Source organism: Peromyscus maniculatus, chromosome 7 (genome assembly GCF_049852395.1).
Source record: "Peromyscus maniculatus bairdii isolate BWxNUB_F1_BW_parent chromosome 7, HU_Pman_BW_mat_3.1, whole genome shotgun sequence".
Lineage (NCBI taxonomy): Eukaryota > Metazoa > Chordata > Mammalia > Rodentia > Cricetidae > Peromyscus > Peromyscus maniculatus.
The window spans coordinates 97,245,991-97,260,828 of NC_134858.1; the positions used below are offsets into that span (position 1 = coordinate 97,245,991).

General features: G+C 41.5%; 2 protein-coding genes across 2 annotated transcripts in view; one reads left to right on the forward strand and one right to left on the reverse strand.

Moving 5' to 3' along the window:
* Armc8 (armadillo repeat containing 8) overlaps window positions 1–1,458 on the reverse strand; it is a 112,135-nt gene extending 110,677 nt beyond the window's left edge. Inside the window, exon 1 of the mRNA XM_076576896.1 lies at window positions 850–1,458. The gene's annotated coding sequence lies outside the window, so the exon portion shown is untranslated. The remainder of the gene's footprint in view (window positions 1–849) is intronic.
* Window positions 1,459–1,496: 38 nt separating this feature from the next.
* Window positions 1,497–12,157, forward strand: Dbr1 (debranching RNA lariats 1). The gene is made up of 8 exons (XM_006975139.4): window positions 1,497–1,844; window positions 2,350–2,474; window positions 3,076–3,156; window positions 5,032–5,117; window positions 6,703–6,927; window positions 9,732–9,812; window positions 10,028–10,173; window positions 11,047–12,157. Exons 1-8 carry the CDS (start codon window positions 1,648–1,650, stop codon window positions 11,750–11,752), a joined length of 1,647 nt encoding a protein of 548 aa, XP_006975201.2. The 5' UTR covers window positions 1,497–1,647; the 3' UTR covers window positions 11,753–12,157.
* Window positions 12,158–14,838: the final 2,681 nt, after the last annotated feature.

Sequence of the window (14,838 nt, forward strand, 5' to 3'; positions counted from 1 at the left end):
TGGTGGCGCACGCCTTTAATCCCAGCACTCGGGAGGCAGAGCCAGGCGGATTTCTGTGAGTTCGAGGCCAGCCTGGGCTACCAAGTGAGTCCCAGGAAAGGCGCAAAGCTACACAGAGAAACCCTGTCTCAAAAAACCAAAAAAAAAAAAAAAAAAAAAAAAAGGAAGCTAAATCCCCATTGTTGTTGTTTGCCTTTTGCTCTGTTGAGGGCCTGCCATTCAGCTCACCAAATAAACCACACACAGAGCCTTATTACTTATGAATGCCTGCCCTTAGTTTGGCTTAGTTTCTTGCCAGCTTTCCTTAACTTATATTATCCTGTCTACCTTTTGCCTCTGGACTTTTCCCTTTTCTTCTGTAAATTTACTTACTCTTACTCTGTGGCTTGCTGTGTACCTGGGTGGGTGGCCCCTGGAATCTGCCTCCTTCTCTAGCTACTTCTTTTTCTTCCTCCTCCCAGATTTCTCTTATTTATCCTCCCTGCCTGCCAGGGGATACATGGAAAGACCCTGCCACAAACAAACAAAGTATATACAAGAAGAAAAATCTATAAAAGATAGGTTTATTTCTAAATCTCTGTATGACCTTGATGAGATTGTCTTTTCTTTCTTTTTTGAGGCAGTTTCTGTGTGTGTGGTTGTTGTTTTTATGAGACAGGGTTTCTCGATGTAACAGCCCTGGCTGTCCTGGCATTCACTTTGTAGACCAGGCTGGCTACGAATTTACAGAGATCTGCCTGCCTCTGCCTCTGTAGAGCTAAGATTAAAGGCGTGGGCCACCACAGCCTGACCTAGCTTGTTTCTTGACTACGTTTTTCAGATCTTTAAATGTGTACTTCTCTGTATCACCTTGATTAGATCTTCTTTTCTTGATTAAGTTTTTCAGTTCTTTAAATGTGTACTTCTCTGTATCACCTTGATTAGATCTTCTTTTCTTGATTAAGTTTTTCAGTTCTTTAAATGTGTACTTCTCTGTGTCACCTTGATTAGATCTTCTTATCTTGATTAAATTTCAGTTGTTTTCCTTTACTGGAAAACATTCATTCTTTGCCATTCACTCTTCATTGATTCATTGCCACCCTTTCTCTCCAGAAGTTTTCGAGATACTCAGTTACTTTCATTCATTTTGTATTATAGGATAAACAACAGTTTGGTAGGAAAACACCCATTCCCCTTAGTTAAAAAAAATAATTTTATAAATTCTCAGGGGATATAGTTATAAAATCAGTAAGTTTCAAAATCGCATTTAAAATTTTTTAATGTCATCACGAAAAAAATCCTTTTTACTTTCTAATTCATTTTTAAGGCGATTATTTTTGCTGGGAGAATTTCTGGAGATTTTTATTTCCTTTTCTAGTTTTAAACTATCAAACCGATCAGATTACAAGGATTCAAGGATCCGTGAAGACAAGACAACGCCTATATAAGACAAGCATAAAGTTTCTTCCTTGTGTTGGCAGGACCTTTCCCTCTCCGTCTCTCGCGAGACTTGGAAGCCGGAAGTTACACAACCGAATCTGAAGTCGCCGCGGCTCTGTTAATATTGGCGGGAGCCGGGCGGGGGACCTGTCTGGTGCCCTCGGCTGTGCGGTCCGGGCTGCGGGTGATCGAGGGCGTTGCGGTGGAGTTCCGCGGCCCGACGGCGCGATGCGGGTGGCTGTGGCCGGCTGCTGCCATGGCGAGCTGGACAAGATCTACGAGACCTTGGCGCTGGCGGAGCAGCGCGGCCCGGGACCGGTGGATCTCCTTCTGTGCTGCGGCGACTTCCAGGCGGTGCGCAACGAGGCCGACCTGCGCTGCATGGCCGTACCGCCCAAGTACCGCCACATGCAGACCTTCTACAGGTGAGGAGCGCGCGGCCGGGCCTCGGAGCCCTCGGAGCGCACCCTGGACGGCCAGCAGGGGCGGCCTTCGCGTGAGGTTCCTCCTGCCGCTGACCCCGGTGTCCCGACGACCTGGCACTTAGGAAATAGCCCTGTCCTCCTTTCTGTAGACATCTGCCTGCCCCTTCTTCCCAGGGATCGGGGAGACACCAGGATTTTAGATACCTACTTTGCAATTGCTAGAATTCTAGGATTAGTTAATTTAATGATCCAGTTTTTACTGGACCTGCTGTATGCTAGTCTGGGTTCTAGAAGCCCAGACGATAGCCGTGAACTTCACAAAGTTGTTGACCTGGATGAATGTCTACTGGTTTGAGCTCAAGATTTCATTCATTCATAAGAACAGGGATGGATGGATATTGGGGGACGTTTGGCGGTTTTTTAGCTGGGCCTTTTCCTTCTGACCCTCTATTGCTTTTCTGCTGTGGGTAATTTGACTCCTGACAACTTGACCTTTATCTTGTAGATATTACTCTGGAGAGAAAAAGGCCCCGGTTCTCACCATCTTCATTGGAGGAAACCATGAAGCCTCAAACCATTTGCAAGAGTTACCCTATGGTGGCTGGGTAGCACCAAATATTTACTATTTAGGTATGTGTTTAAGCACACTTTTTTGTCTTGTCGGGATTTGTACCGATTGGGAAGTATCTAGAGGACATACGGTGTTGGGATGCTGTTAATTCATGAGAATTGAGTTAAAACAGTTATTCAATGGCCAGTCATGAAAATCCATCCATCCTTCTTCTGATGGTTTAAATAATAGTATGATTACAAAAATTTTGCTATTTGTAGTCTATTTTTTCTTATTGAACTAGATTTTATAATGGAAAATATTAAACATAACAGGAAAGGGGTACCAAGTAGTATAGTAAATTTCTCTACTTGTTAACTTCAACAACTATTACTCTGTTACACCCCCATACTTAAATATTTAGTATTGTTTAAATTTTTCCTGTGGGAGATGACTGGACTATAGCAAATCCTACCCACTATATTATTTCATTTTTATATCTTTAAGTGCATGATTTTTGAGTGATTTTTTTTTTTTAAAACACACGTAGAAACCTGTCATGGCTCTGGTCTGGTTCCCCAGCCCTCTCAGACTAGATAGAATTCCAGGCTTCTACATGGCTTATTCTCTTAGTAGATTCCTTCTGCCTATAACATTTTACTGAATTGCATAATTTTTCAGGTTTGGCTGGTGTAGTAAAATACCGAGGTATAAGGATTGGTGGAATCTCTGGCATCTTTAAATCCCATGACTATCGAAAAGGTATTGTTTTTTTTGTTTGTTTGTTTGTTCCTTCCCCCAGACAGGGTTTCTCTGTGTAGCTTTGCACCTCTCCTCTAACTCACTTGGTAGCCCAGGCTGGCCTCGAACTCACAGAGATCTGCCTGGCTCTGCCTCCCGAGTGTTGGGATTAAAGGCGTGTGCCACTACCACCGGGTGAAAAGGTATTGTTTTGAGTGAATAACTTTTATATTTTAGAGCTTGCATGCTCTAGAGTAAAATGAGCAAAATTTATAGTTTGACTTATCCATCAAATTTCTTGTATACATGATACTATTCTTAATTTTTTATTATAAGTATTTTATGCACATGAAAATGTAGATACTATATAGCATATCTGTGTTTTCATGATCTAGTTTTATCAATTCAGTGTCAATTTTAATTTTATTTTTAAGAAATATAACAGTATAGGTATAACTGAAGTTCATTGTTGACCTGACGACTATCCTTTTCCTCTTCTTTCCCCCTCCTAATAGACAGGGAATTGCTGTTTCCAATTAAGTGTCTATCATTCACTTGATTATTTCATCTTACTACTGTATATGCAGGATTTCTTTTTTTTTTTTTTTTTGAGGTGAGGATTGAACCCAGGGCCTTGTGCTTGTTGTACCACTGAGCTAAATCCCCAACCCGGGATTCCTGTTTTAATGTGTTGAACAGTGTTTTGCTTGCATCTTTTGCAGCTCGCTTCCTGGTTTAATGTGGTTCTTTTATTATTATTATTATTAATTTTTGTTGTAGGAATTTAGCAGAGTCACTGTATCTGGGGTAGATATTAGAATGAACAGCTGTTTTTTAGAAGTACTTTAACCTTGAAGAATCCTTTGTGGAAAACAGTGATTGTTTTGCTGAAGGGTCATTGCAGCCATCCCAAGATTTTCGTTACAAGATGCCTTAGGCACACCTGAGACTCTTGTCTTATTGTGTATTGCAAAGGATACATAATAAAGGACTAGAGCCATGGGGGCATGTGATGCTCTCCTTTAGTAGTAAGACATGTAAATTAGATTAGGGACCTTGGTATGAAGAAATACTTTGTGTAACAATCAATAAGTACATCTTTGTACGGCTGTTCGAGGTTCAGTTCATCAGAGAAGCTGGACCTTCCTGCTGCCACATAGGCCTTAAAATTCATCTTGAAGTGTCTCCTTTCTTTAATCAACCTGTGCTACAAGGTGCACCCAACAAATTTTTTCATTTCTTTTACATCTGACCACAGTTTCCTCTCCCTCCTCTCCTCCCATCCCTCCTACCCTTCCTGCACCAGTCCACTCCTCTTCTGTTTCTGTTCAGAAAGGGGCTGGCCTCCCATGGGTGTCAGCAAAGCATAGCATATCAAGTTGAGGTAGGACTAAGCTCCTCCCTTTGTATTAAGGCTGGGAGAGGCAATCCAGTATGGGGAATAGGTTCCCAAATGCCAGCTCAAGCGTTAGGGACAGGCCCTGATCCCACCGCTAGGAGTCCTACAAATTGACCAAGCCATACAACTGTCACACATATGTAGAGGGCCTGGGTTGGTCCCAGGTTTAACATGTTTTTGAAATCCATGTCTTGTTATGTGTAATCGGTTCATTTGTGGATAGTTTCATTGTGTGGACACACCTCTGTATCTAACTGGTTTTTAGTTAGAGCAGTGGCTTAGATTCATACATATTGCACAAATTTTATGAATTAAATTGGCAACTAAAACACATTTAATTGTAACTGTTCATTGCAAGTCTGTTTGCTTACCCCTCTGCTCTCCCTGTTGGCATGGACTGCAAAGATGGGCTCTTTGTTACTGGTCCATGTGAATGTAAATTTGGAACCACTTTTGGAAAGACAATGGTAATACAGTTTATTTCTCTTCAATTTCAGGTCATTTTGAGCGCCCCCCTTATGATTCATCTACCATAAGGAGTATATATCATGTGAGAAATATAGAGGTCTACAAATTAAAACAGGTATGTGAAAAGTACACAGTAGACTGGAAATAAATTTTGTACTAAAATGTGTTTGATTATATTGGCTTGCAACATTTGAGAATAGCAATTCAGTATTTCTAAAATTTAGAGTTTGAATAGTCTTTAGGAGGTTCACAGGTGAACAAATTTTAATTTTTAATAGTTAAAAGTTTATTTTAACGTGCAGTTGTAAAACATTTAATTTATGGTTTTACATATTATACTTAGGTTAAGAATAAAGTGTATGTGCTGAAATAAAGTAATATTTTCAAATAAATATTTTAGCTGAGTGTGATGGTATAAACCTAATTCCGTCATTTAGTAGGCTGAAGCAAGAAGATTATGAAGTTGAGGTTAGCCTGGGCTACAAAGTAGAATCTTATCTCAGAAGTGAAAATTTTATATTACTAAATTTTAGTATTAGATAAAAATAACTAATAATATTTAACAGAAAAAAACTAATGGGAAAGATGAGAGGGGATATGAGAAATTGTGAAGATGGTCTCAAAATACTGACTTAACCTGAGCAGTTTTCACACGTAGTATTTTATATAGTCTCGTTCAAGCTTGGGGAGGTGGCTCTCAGTCTGCCTTCCCTAATTAAGAGTACCAAGTCAAGGTGTAGGCAGACAAGAAGCCTGCCCAGGACCTCCCTGTCTCAGTATTCATGTCCTGTGTTGTCCCTAGAGCTGCAGTGCGTGGTATGCACACAGGCCTTTCCTGTGATCTGTTTGTTCTTTTCTTTTGGATGCTTTTTACCCCTTACGACCCAACTGGATGCTACCATCCAACGACCACTTCTCTAGTTGGGAGCCATCACCGTTCTTCAGTTCTGATTATCCATTCAGTGACTATTCTATCTGACCTACATTATATGTTGTCTTAAATAGTAATTGTTTCAATTTAGTTTCCCAAGTACTTGTTTCATATACTTGATAGTGCTAAAGAGTAAGTAAAGTGTAGAACGTATTTTGTGTTTTCCTTATAAGCAACTCTAGATATTAATTTATGTAGCAAAGGGAGAATTTTGAGTTGGTACTACGTGATATGTTAGGAAAAAACTGATGGTAGTGTAGAAGTCTGTACCAAAGGCTGACCATGCAAGCACTCCGCCACCCATCTACATTCCCGGCTCCTAATTTTTTCCTGTTAAGTTTTTGGGTTTACTGTATTAATTACCTTGAAATCTTATTAAATCTGTGTTCTCTAGATCTTCAAAATTATAATTTCTTTACTAGATGAATTAACACAGAAAGCTAGATTATCAGTCTATAAGAGCTGGTGCATGTGGTGTAGAGAGGAAGGGATTGGTTTGGTTAGTCTATATTTTTTTCTTTTCTCTTTTTAAAAAAGATTTATTTATTTATTTAATGTGCACTGGTTTTTTTCTTGTATATATTCTGTGTGAGGGTGTTGGATCACTTGGAATTGGAGTTACAGACAGCTGTGAGCTGCCATGTGGGTGCTGGGAATTGAACCTGGGTCCTCTGGAAGAGCAGTCGGTGCTCTTAACTACTGAGGCATCTTCTCCAACCCCCATTAGTTTATTTTTAAGACTTTTCTTTTTCTTCTTCTGTTCTTCAAGTTGAAGCAGCCTGTAGATATATTCTTATCTCATGACTGGCCAAGAAGTATATATCATTATGGAAATAAGAAGCAGCTTCTTAAGACCAAATCTTTTTTCCGCCAAGAAGTGGAAAATAACACGCTAGGGAGCCCTGCTGCCTCGGAGCTGTTAGAGCACCTGAAGCCTGCGTACTGGTTTTCTGCACACCTTCATGTGAAATTTGCAGCCTTGATGCAGCATCAGGTAGGACAGAAAATATTGGTCCTTATCTTTAACACACACTTACTGAACATCCATGAACTAGGCACCATGGGCACAGTGGTAAAGCCAGAGACCGGGCCAGGCGGTGGCGCTTGCCTTTAATCCCAACACTTGGGAGGTAGAGTCAGGCAAACCTCCGTGAGTTCGAAGCCAGCCTGGTCTACAGAGAGAGATCCAGGACAGGACAGGCACGAAAACTACACGGAGAAACCCTGTCTCAAAAAAATAAATAAATAAAAAATTTTTAAAAAGCCAGAAAGGGAAACACAACTTGCCTCTTAGGAGTTGCTTACTCAGTACTCAGTGTGGGAAAGAAATGAGGAAGCAATTACACAGCAAGGTGAGTGTGGTAGAAAAGTTTGGCTGAGGTGTTGGAGGGACCCAAGCAGACTGGTGGGCTCAGATTGGTCCACTGGTGGAGAGGACAGTTTCCAAAGGACTGCATGTCTGAGCTGCATCTGGAGGTGTCAGGAGGACAGAGTCTCTGAGTGTTGCAATAGAGGGACCAACGCTTGAAGACTTATAGGTCTGAGCGCACAGTGCGCTTGGTCCTAGCTCCTATCCCTGAGGTGTAGAGGCAGATATAGACGGAACAGAGTCAGAACTGCTTTCTGGGTAGAGCTTGGGCACTTACCCCTTCTAGAGTTAGTCCACATCAGAAAGGGCCTTAGGAATATTCTCAAATAAAACTATGTTTCAGAAGCATTATACTTGTAATGTAGGGAAGGGTTCGGTCCAGTACTTGGGGAAGCACTGCATGTCCCAGCCATTCCAGAAAGACAGTGCTCATTGGACCACTAGAGCTCTGAGAAGGTCTCCAGAAGACTTGCAGAATTCCCTAGCTGTTAACCTGCATTTCCTAAGTGGTTTCCCTATGGAGTACTTGATGAGAAAGCAAGATTTGGGTGTTAACTGGAAGGTGATGGGAAAGGTGGAGACCGGTGGAACCAGGTGGTTGTTCTAGAAAGACTAATGGGCAGGTTTGTGTGTGGAATGGAGTCATGGCAACAGAGAGAGGGTGCTGCAGAGCGAAGGGCAAGGAGCACAGAGGATGGAGCAGACTCTAGAGAGGCTTTGGAGGCAGAGCAGTAGGCATTTGGTGAGAAGGAGGGAGTACAGGATGACTACCAGAGGGGTTTTTTGGGAGGCTGGGGGTTAGGAAACCATTTAGAAAATTCAGGGTTAGCAGTTGGAGATTTCTTGAAGTCCTTTTTAGAGTTTCTCAGTAGAAAGGAATGTCATGTGTAATGCTTCCCAAACTACTTTCCTACTTTAACAACATTCTGAGATAGTTTGTATCTGAAAGTAGCCCAAAGCACTTTCAGCTGTGGTCTTACTTCAGAGGGGCGGAAGTTACACTTACACTTTGTGGCCAGGCAGTGACTGTGCTTGCTTGACATCCAAGCATGCCTTTTCCACATCCCGCTACTTTCTTTTGCTTAAGAGACAGTGGGGATCTCCTTATGTAGATCAAGCTGGCCTTGAATCCAGATCTGGCTGCCTCTGCCTTCTGAGTGCTGGGATTAGGGAGTTGTGTGTTACCATGGCCAACTGACTCTTGAGCTGGTTTTTTGTTTTGTTTTGTTTTGTTTTTTGTTTTTTGGGTTTTTTGTTTGTTTTTTTGTTTTGTTTTTGAGACAAGGTTTCTCTGTGTGTAGCTTTGGCTGTCCTGGAACTCACTCTGTAGACCAGACAGGCCTCAAATTTACAGAGATCACTTGCCTCTGCCTCCACAAAGTGCTGGGATTAAAGGTGTGCACCATCCCAGTGGAAAAAAATAGTTTTATGGGATATAATTTACATATCAAGATTAACACATCTTAAATATATAATTCACTGATTTTTTCCGAGACAGGGTTTCTCTGTGTAGTTTTGGTGTCTGTCCTGGATCTCGCTCTGTAGACCAGGCTGGCCTTGAACTCACAGTGCTGGCTCTGCCTCTGAGTGCTGGGATTGAAGGCATGCACCACCACTGCCCGGCTAATTCACTGAGTTTTAAGTAAATGTCTAGAGTTGTATGAATACCGCAGTCCAGTTTGTTTGTTGGTTTGTTGGTTTGTTTTGTTGAGACAGGGTTTCTCTGTGTATCCCTGGCTGTCCTGGAACTCAGACTCACTCTGTAGATTGGGCTTTCCTGGAACTCATAGAAATCCACCTGCCTCCACCTCCCAAGTGCGGAGATCAGAGGCGTGCATCACCACCTGGTTCACAGAGCAGTCTTACAACTTGTCTATCTTTTCCCCCAGAATCTTTTGTGTCTATCTGTAATCAGCTTTGCATCTGGTTGTAGACAACCACTGATTTCGGTTGTCTCTTCTGAATAATTCATGTAGAAAGAGTTTTTAGCAGCTAGTTTCTTTCATTTGTTTGTTTGTTTTTTTCCTCGGAGCTGAGGACCGAACCCAGGGCCTTGTGCTTGCTAGGCAAGTGCTCTACCACTGAGCTAAATGTCCAATCCCCATTTGTTTGTTTTTATGAGTCACTCGTGTAACACGTCAGTATTGGACATCATTACGTTGTGAGTGTTTGAGTTTTGGGGGAAATGGCAGCCGATAATGGTGAAGTGCTTTGCGCTCTACTGTCCAAGTCGGTGTAGACTTTTCCCTTTTTCTTATCTGTCTGTCTTTTCCTTTTTCTGATCTTTCTCTCCCTCTCTTTTTTCTTTTTGGTAGTCATTCTTTTGACACAGAATTGGGCGCACGTAAGAAATGTTACTTCTGCTCTATTCAATATATGAATTACTTGTGATATTTTAACATTCTTATATCATGGTTTGTGTCATCTAGGCCACAGATAAAGAACAAGCAGGCAAAGCAACCAAGTTTTTAGCTTTGGACAAATGTTTACCACACAGAGACTTTCTTCAGGTAATAAGAAAATGAGTAATTTTACAAAAGTTTTACTCTTCCAATGATTTTAAAGAAATAGTTTTTACTTCAGAATTTATTTGTACTATTTATAATTTATGTTTTCTGAGAATTTTTTGGCGTTGTTTATGTTAACATTTTAAATTAACTAGATTTAAAATTATTAGAGTGTTAACATAAATGAATTACCTAAAATTTCCAATTTCGTTCTATAGGTGTTAGAAGTAGAACATGACCCCAGTGCTCCTGAGTACTTAGAGTATGACGTTGAATGGCTTACTGTTCTCAGGGCCACTGATGACCTGATCAATGTGACCCGGAACCTATGGAATATGCCTGAAAATAATGGTCTGCATACAAGGTAGTTTTGCTCACTTTCAAACTTGCCCTCTGCACTGTGTCAGTGCAGTGTCTCTGATCTGTGTTGTATTCTGGTCCCTGGAGAGTTTGCTTTGTCTGCAGAGAAGATGGGGTGAGGTGACAATGTGCTTTGGGGATCTGAGCATTTGGGGAGCCTCCTGGCAAGTGCTTGCTTGATGTCCTGACACATTTGTGAGGTGTAAGTGATGGCCTGTTGTCTCTAATTTGGGCCTGCCTGGGGCACTTACACCCATTAGCCCCTCCAGGCACTGGCCATAAGACCCCAACTTTGTGCTCAGGGTTGACTGATAGTGGAGAAAGCTACAAGTTTTTGTCCAAGGCTGACAAAAGAAAGGGCCTGTTAAGTGTCAACCCAAGTAAATTTATGAATGTATAAGCATGCTTCAGACTATGGCATGGTGAAGGTTTAGTTCACACACACATATTTGTTTTGAGGGATGAGTAAAGTTTTTCCTTAGAGTTGTTTTTTATTTCTAAAGATTCTTTGCTAAGTTAATTATAATTTTACCATGTGGGTTTTTTAATTTTTATTTTATGTATATGGGTAACCACCCTGCATGAATGTCTAGGCACCATGTGTATGTCTGGTACCTATGGAGGCCACAAGAGGGAGTCAGATCTCTTGAAACTGGAGTTAGAAATGGCTGTGAGCTGCCATGTGGGTGCTGGGAATTGAACCCTGATCCTCTGAGAGAGTGGCTACTGTTCTTAACCACTGAGCCATCTCTGCAGCTCTTGTGTAGAATTTTTAAAGTTTCTTTTTTAATCCTTATGACTGGAGTCCGTACTTAGGGTTTTTACTAACTCTTTGAAGGTGATAACATGTACAAACCAATTGCTCTGATTGTTACAGGTGGGATTATAGTGCAACAGAAGAAGCTATGAAAGAAGTAATGGAAAAGCTGAACCATGACCCCAAAGTCCCCTGTAACTTCAGCATGACAGCTGCTTGTTATGATCCTAGTAAGCCACAGACGCAAGTGCAGCTGGTTCACAGGATCAATCCGCAGACGACGGAATTCTGTGCCCAGCTGGGCATCACAGACATTAACGTCATACTTCAGAAGGTCAAGGACAAGCGTTATCTGTTTGGTGAATATGAAGAGCAGGGTGATCTGGGAACCGATGACTCTGAAGAAGACCGGAGTGAATACAACACAGACACATCTGCCATGTCCTCCATTAATCCAGATGAAATCATGCTGGATGAGGAGGAGGAGGAAGTTGTAAGTGCTTGCAGTGACATGAATACACCTTCTGTAGAACCTTCTTCCGATCAAGCTTCTGACTTCTCCACAAGCTTTTCCGACGTCAGGAACTTGCCAAGCTCCATGTTCGTGTCTTCTGATGATCCGTCCCATTCTCCGACTGGTAGGGAGGGGAAACCTGGGGAGACTGTGCAGTCTGGGGATGAAAAGGACTTAACTGAGTTTCCATTGAAGAGGCTGAGTAATGAACATGAGCCTGAGCAAAGAAAGAAAATTAAGAGGAGGAATCAAGCCATTTATGCTGCAGCAGACGACGACGATGATAACGATGAAGACAGGGACTTGTCTTAGTGATGTATGTAGTAGGTGATTTCAAGACCCTGTTTTTAGGGTTGAATTGTTGATTTATTACTGGACTTTGTAATAATGAAATGATGGAATTTTAGTTCTCTATCAACTTTGTTTTTAGGTGTATGTTTCAGATATAAACTTATTAAAATTTCATATGAAATTTGGTTGATGACCATTTTTTGAAGACATTCACTTCCATTTTTGTCAGCACTTACTGCATTTGAACTTCGAGAAACTGTTCTCTAAGAAGGGACTATGAAGATAAACTAAGATGGATTTTGTAAATGTTTGGATGCATAAAGCGCCACTTAATTGCTGAAATTAATATCCTGTTGGCTTGCGTATTATATTTTAGCCTAAATTTTTATGTAACTGGTAGCTGTATTAAAAGTTATCTTGGCCCGGTGCAGTTTAGTATTAATTACCAACAAGATTGTCTAAATGCTGTCTCTTGCTTCATGATAGATTGATAGGAGTAAAGTATTGTCAAATGTCCATATCAAACAACTCCACCTCGCTTGTCTCTAATTACCATACCTGGGCTGCCTGAGGAGATTGCCTCTGGACTTGGGAACAGAATCATAGCTCCAAGGGTCTCTCTCTCCTCATCCCGCTGCAGTCCAAATCCAGGCATTAGTTTAGGGAAATCCTGAAGTGGTGGCTTCCATTCTGCCAGCATTTGACATCAAAGCTTTGGGACTTTGAGGCTTTTATGTTTGTTCCCTTCCATTTTTTTCATTTAAAAGATTATTTTCTTATTTACATAAGGTATTTGAAACTGAATTTTCCCCACTAGTTTGAATTCCACAAATTCAGATCATGGTTTTCTCCAGAAAAGTTTTTCTAACAAGAAAAGGAACACACGTATGCCTGAGGCAATTTGTAGTATTAAACTACCCCGAATTTTTTTTCTTTTTCTTTTTGGTTCTTAGAGACAGAGTTTTTCTGTATAACAGCCGTGGCTGTCCTGGAACTCGATTTGTAGACCAGGCTGGCCTCAAACTCGGAGATTCACCTGCCTCTGCCACAGAGTGCTGGGATTAAAGGCGTGCGCCACCATGACCTAGCTCTTGAAAATTCTTAAAGCAGAAAATAGTTACATATAAGACAAAATGCTAGAATTCGTAGATGTTGATTCTAAAAAACAAACAAAATAATGCTCTAGTTTTCCCCAATCATGAAAGAATACAAATACAGACTGTGCAGATCTCAGACAAACAAGTTCCAAATCAGCCAGGGCTATGTAAAGAGACTGTCTCAAAAAAATTTTAAGTATGCAAATACAAAGATGCAAAAATATTCTTATAACATTGTCTAAGCTTGGTAGAATGTATGGTTAGAATTTCTTAGGAACATATGATTTATTGATGTCAATTGTAGTTGAAATGGAGTAAATATGAAAGTTATCAGAAAATGATTCCCATAAAGTATCTGGTGGCTTTGTAACCAAATGACAGCTTGTCCTGCCTGTTACCACAAAGGCCAATGGGCAGAGACAAATTGAATCAGTTATGTTCTATTCAGGTGGTGGGCAATCTGAAGACTGCGCTGGGTTCACGCCCTAGGAAGAATGAACCACATTGTATTGCACTTCCAGCCAGCAGGCTATGTAAGGAGAGGCAGGGGGTCCAGAGCTTAGCCTCTCTCCTGGGGTCAGGTGGTCAGTGCTGTCCCTGACATTTGTGGTGCTGGTGTCTCATTATCTGTACTTCTCACTTGTTATTGTCTCTGGAACACCTGTGTTTGGACACTCCCAAGGACACTGAGTGGTTAGTGTCCACAGGTGGTATCCTGTGTTCCTCCGAGTGCCACCTGGGCTGGAGGTTTAACTCAACGAGCCAGCCAGCAGTGTGTGCCCAGTGAGCTGTTTATGATGTGTACATGCAGATTTTCTCCTGTAATGAGTACAGGCCCTGTAGCGGAATAGTCCAGTTTCCTCCGGAAAACGTTTAAAGCCAGCTAATCCTGTTAAACAAACTGTTCCACAATATAGAAAAAGAATAGGTTCTTTTCAGGAAGCAAGTGTAATGCCAATGCCAAATCTATGAAAAAGAACTTCACAAAATGTCAACAACAGGCCTTGGGGCTGGTGAGATGGCTCAGCAGTTAAGAGCATTGGCTGCTCTTCCAGAGGATCTGAGTTCGATTCTTGCCATCTACATGGAAGCTCACAACTGTCTGTAATTCTAGTTCCAGGGGATTTGATACCCACTTCTGCCCCACTTGGGTATCATCCACACATACGGCACAGACATACATTCAAACAAATGTACACATAAAACAATAAAAAAGTACATTTAAAGATGACGTGGCATGAGCCATACGTACAGTAGAGGTGGTTCAATACTATGAAGCCTATTGAGACAATAGAGGTGATAAGAACAAACCAGGATGACTTCCATAGATGAGGAAAGGGTCTTTGACAAAATTGAGCCCCGATTTCTGGTAGTGAAAAAAATGAAAATCTACCATCCAGCTTACTTTGGAAAGAGTAAGCATTTATCAAGGACAGGGGCAGCTACTGCCTCCGCTGCAGTCTACCCTGTCTTGGAAAGAACCAAACAAATCAGACAAGAGAAAATGCTGAGGGCAACCAGTCGCCGCATGTGGATGGCCTGGTGGTTTAGGGAGAAAACCCAAACTCCAGACCAAAGTCAATATAAGCATCACTATACCCCAGGATAGTAAGGTAAAGTGATGTGGGCTGGGGATGCAGCTTAGTAGAGCACTTGCCTGACCTGCACAAAGCTGGAGGGATGAAGGCTGGGGTGGGGGTGGCGTCCAATCCCTAACATCACATACATTGGGCATGGCGCTGTACACCTGTAACCTCAGCACTTGGCAGGTGAAGGCAGGAGGATCAGGAATTCTGGGATACATGAGACCTTGTCTTAGATGATAGTAATAATAATAATAAAGCACAAATCAGTATCAATAAATACAGATAATAAATAAATAATAAGAAATCTCCAAAAGTTATAGTGAGGAAAGAAAACCCAGAAATATACCTTGCTTCAGATCATTGCAATGCTGTGGTCATCATATGCCTAGGGATAAAGATGTTACCACTCTAAACAGAACAAAGC

Coding starts and splice junctions, on each gene's coding strand:
- Dbr1 (XM_006975139.4), top strand. CDS start 1,648: ATGCGGGTGGCTGTGGCCGGCTGCTGCCATGGCGAGCTGGACAAGATC. Junction 2,475..3,075: donor ACCAAATATTTACTATTTAG/GTATGTGTTTAA, acceptor ATAATTTTTCAG/GTTTGGCTGGTGTAGTAAAA. Junction 6,928..9,731: donor CAGCCTTGATGCAGCATCAG/GTAGGACAGAAA, acceptor TGTGTCATCTAG/GCCACAGATAAAGAACAAGC.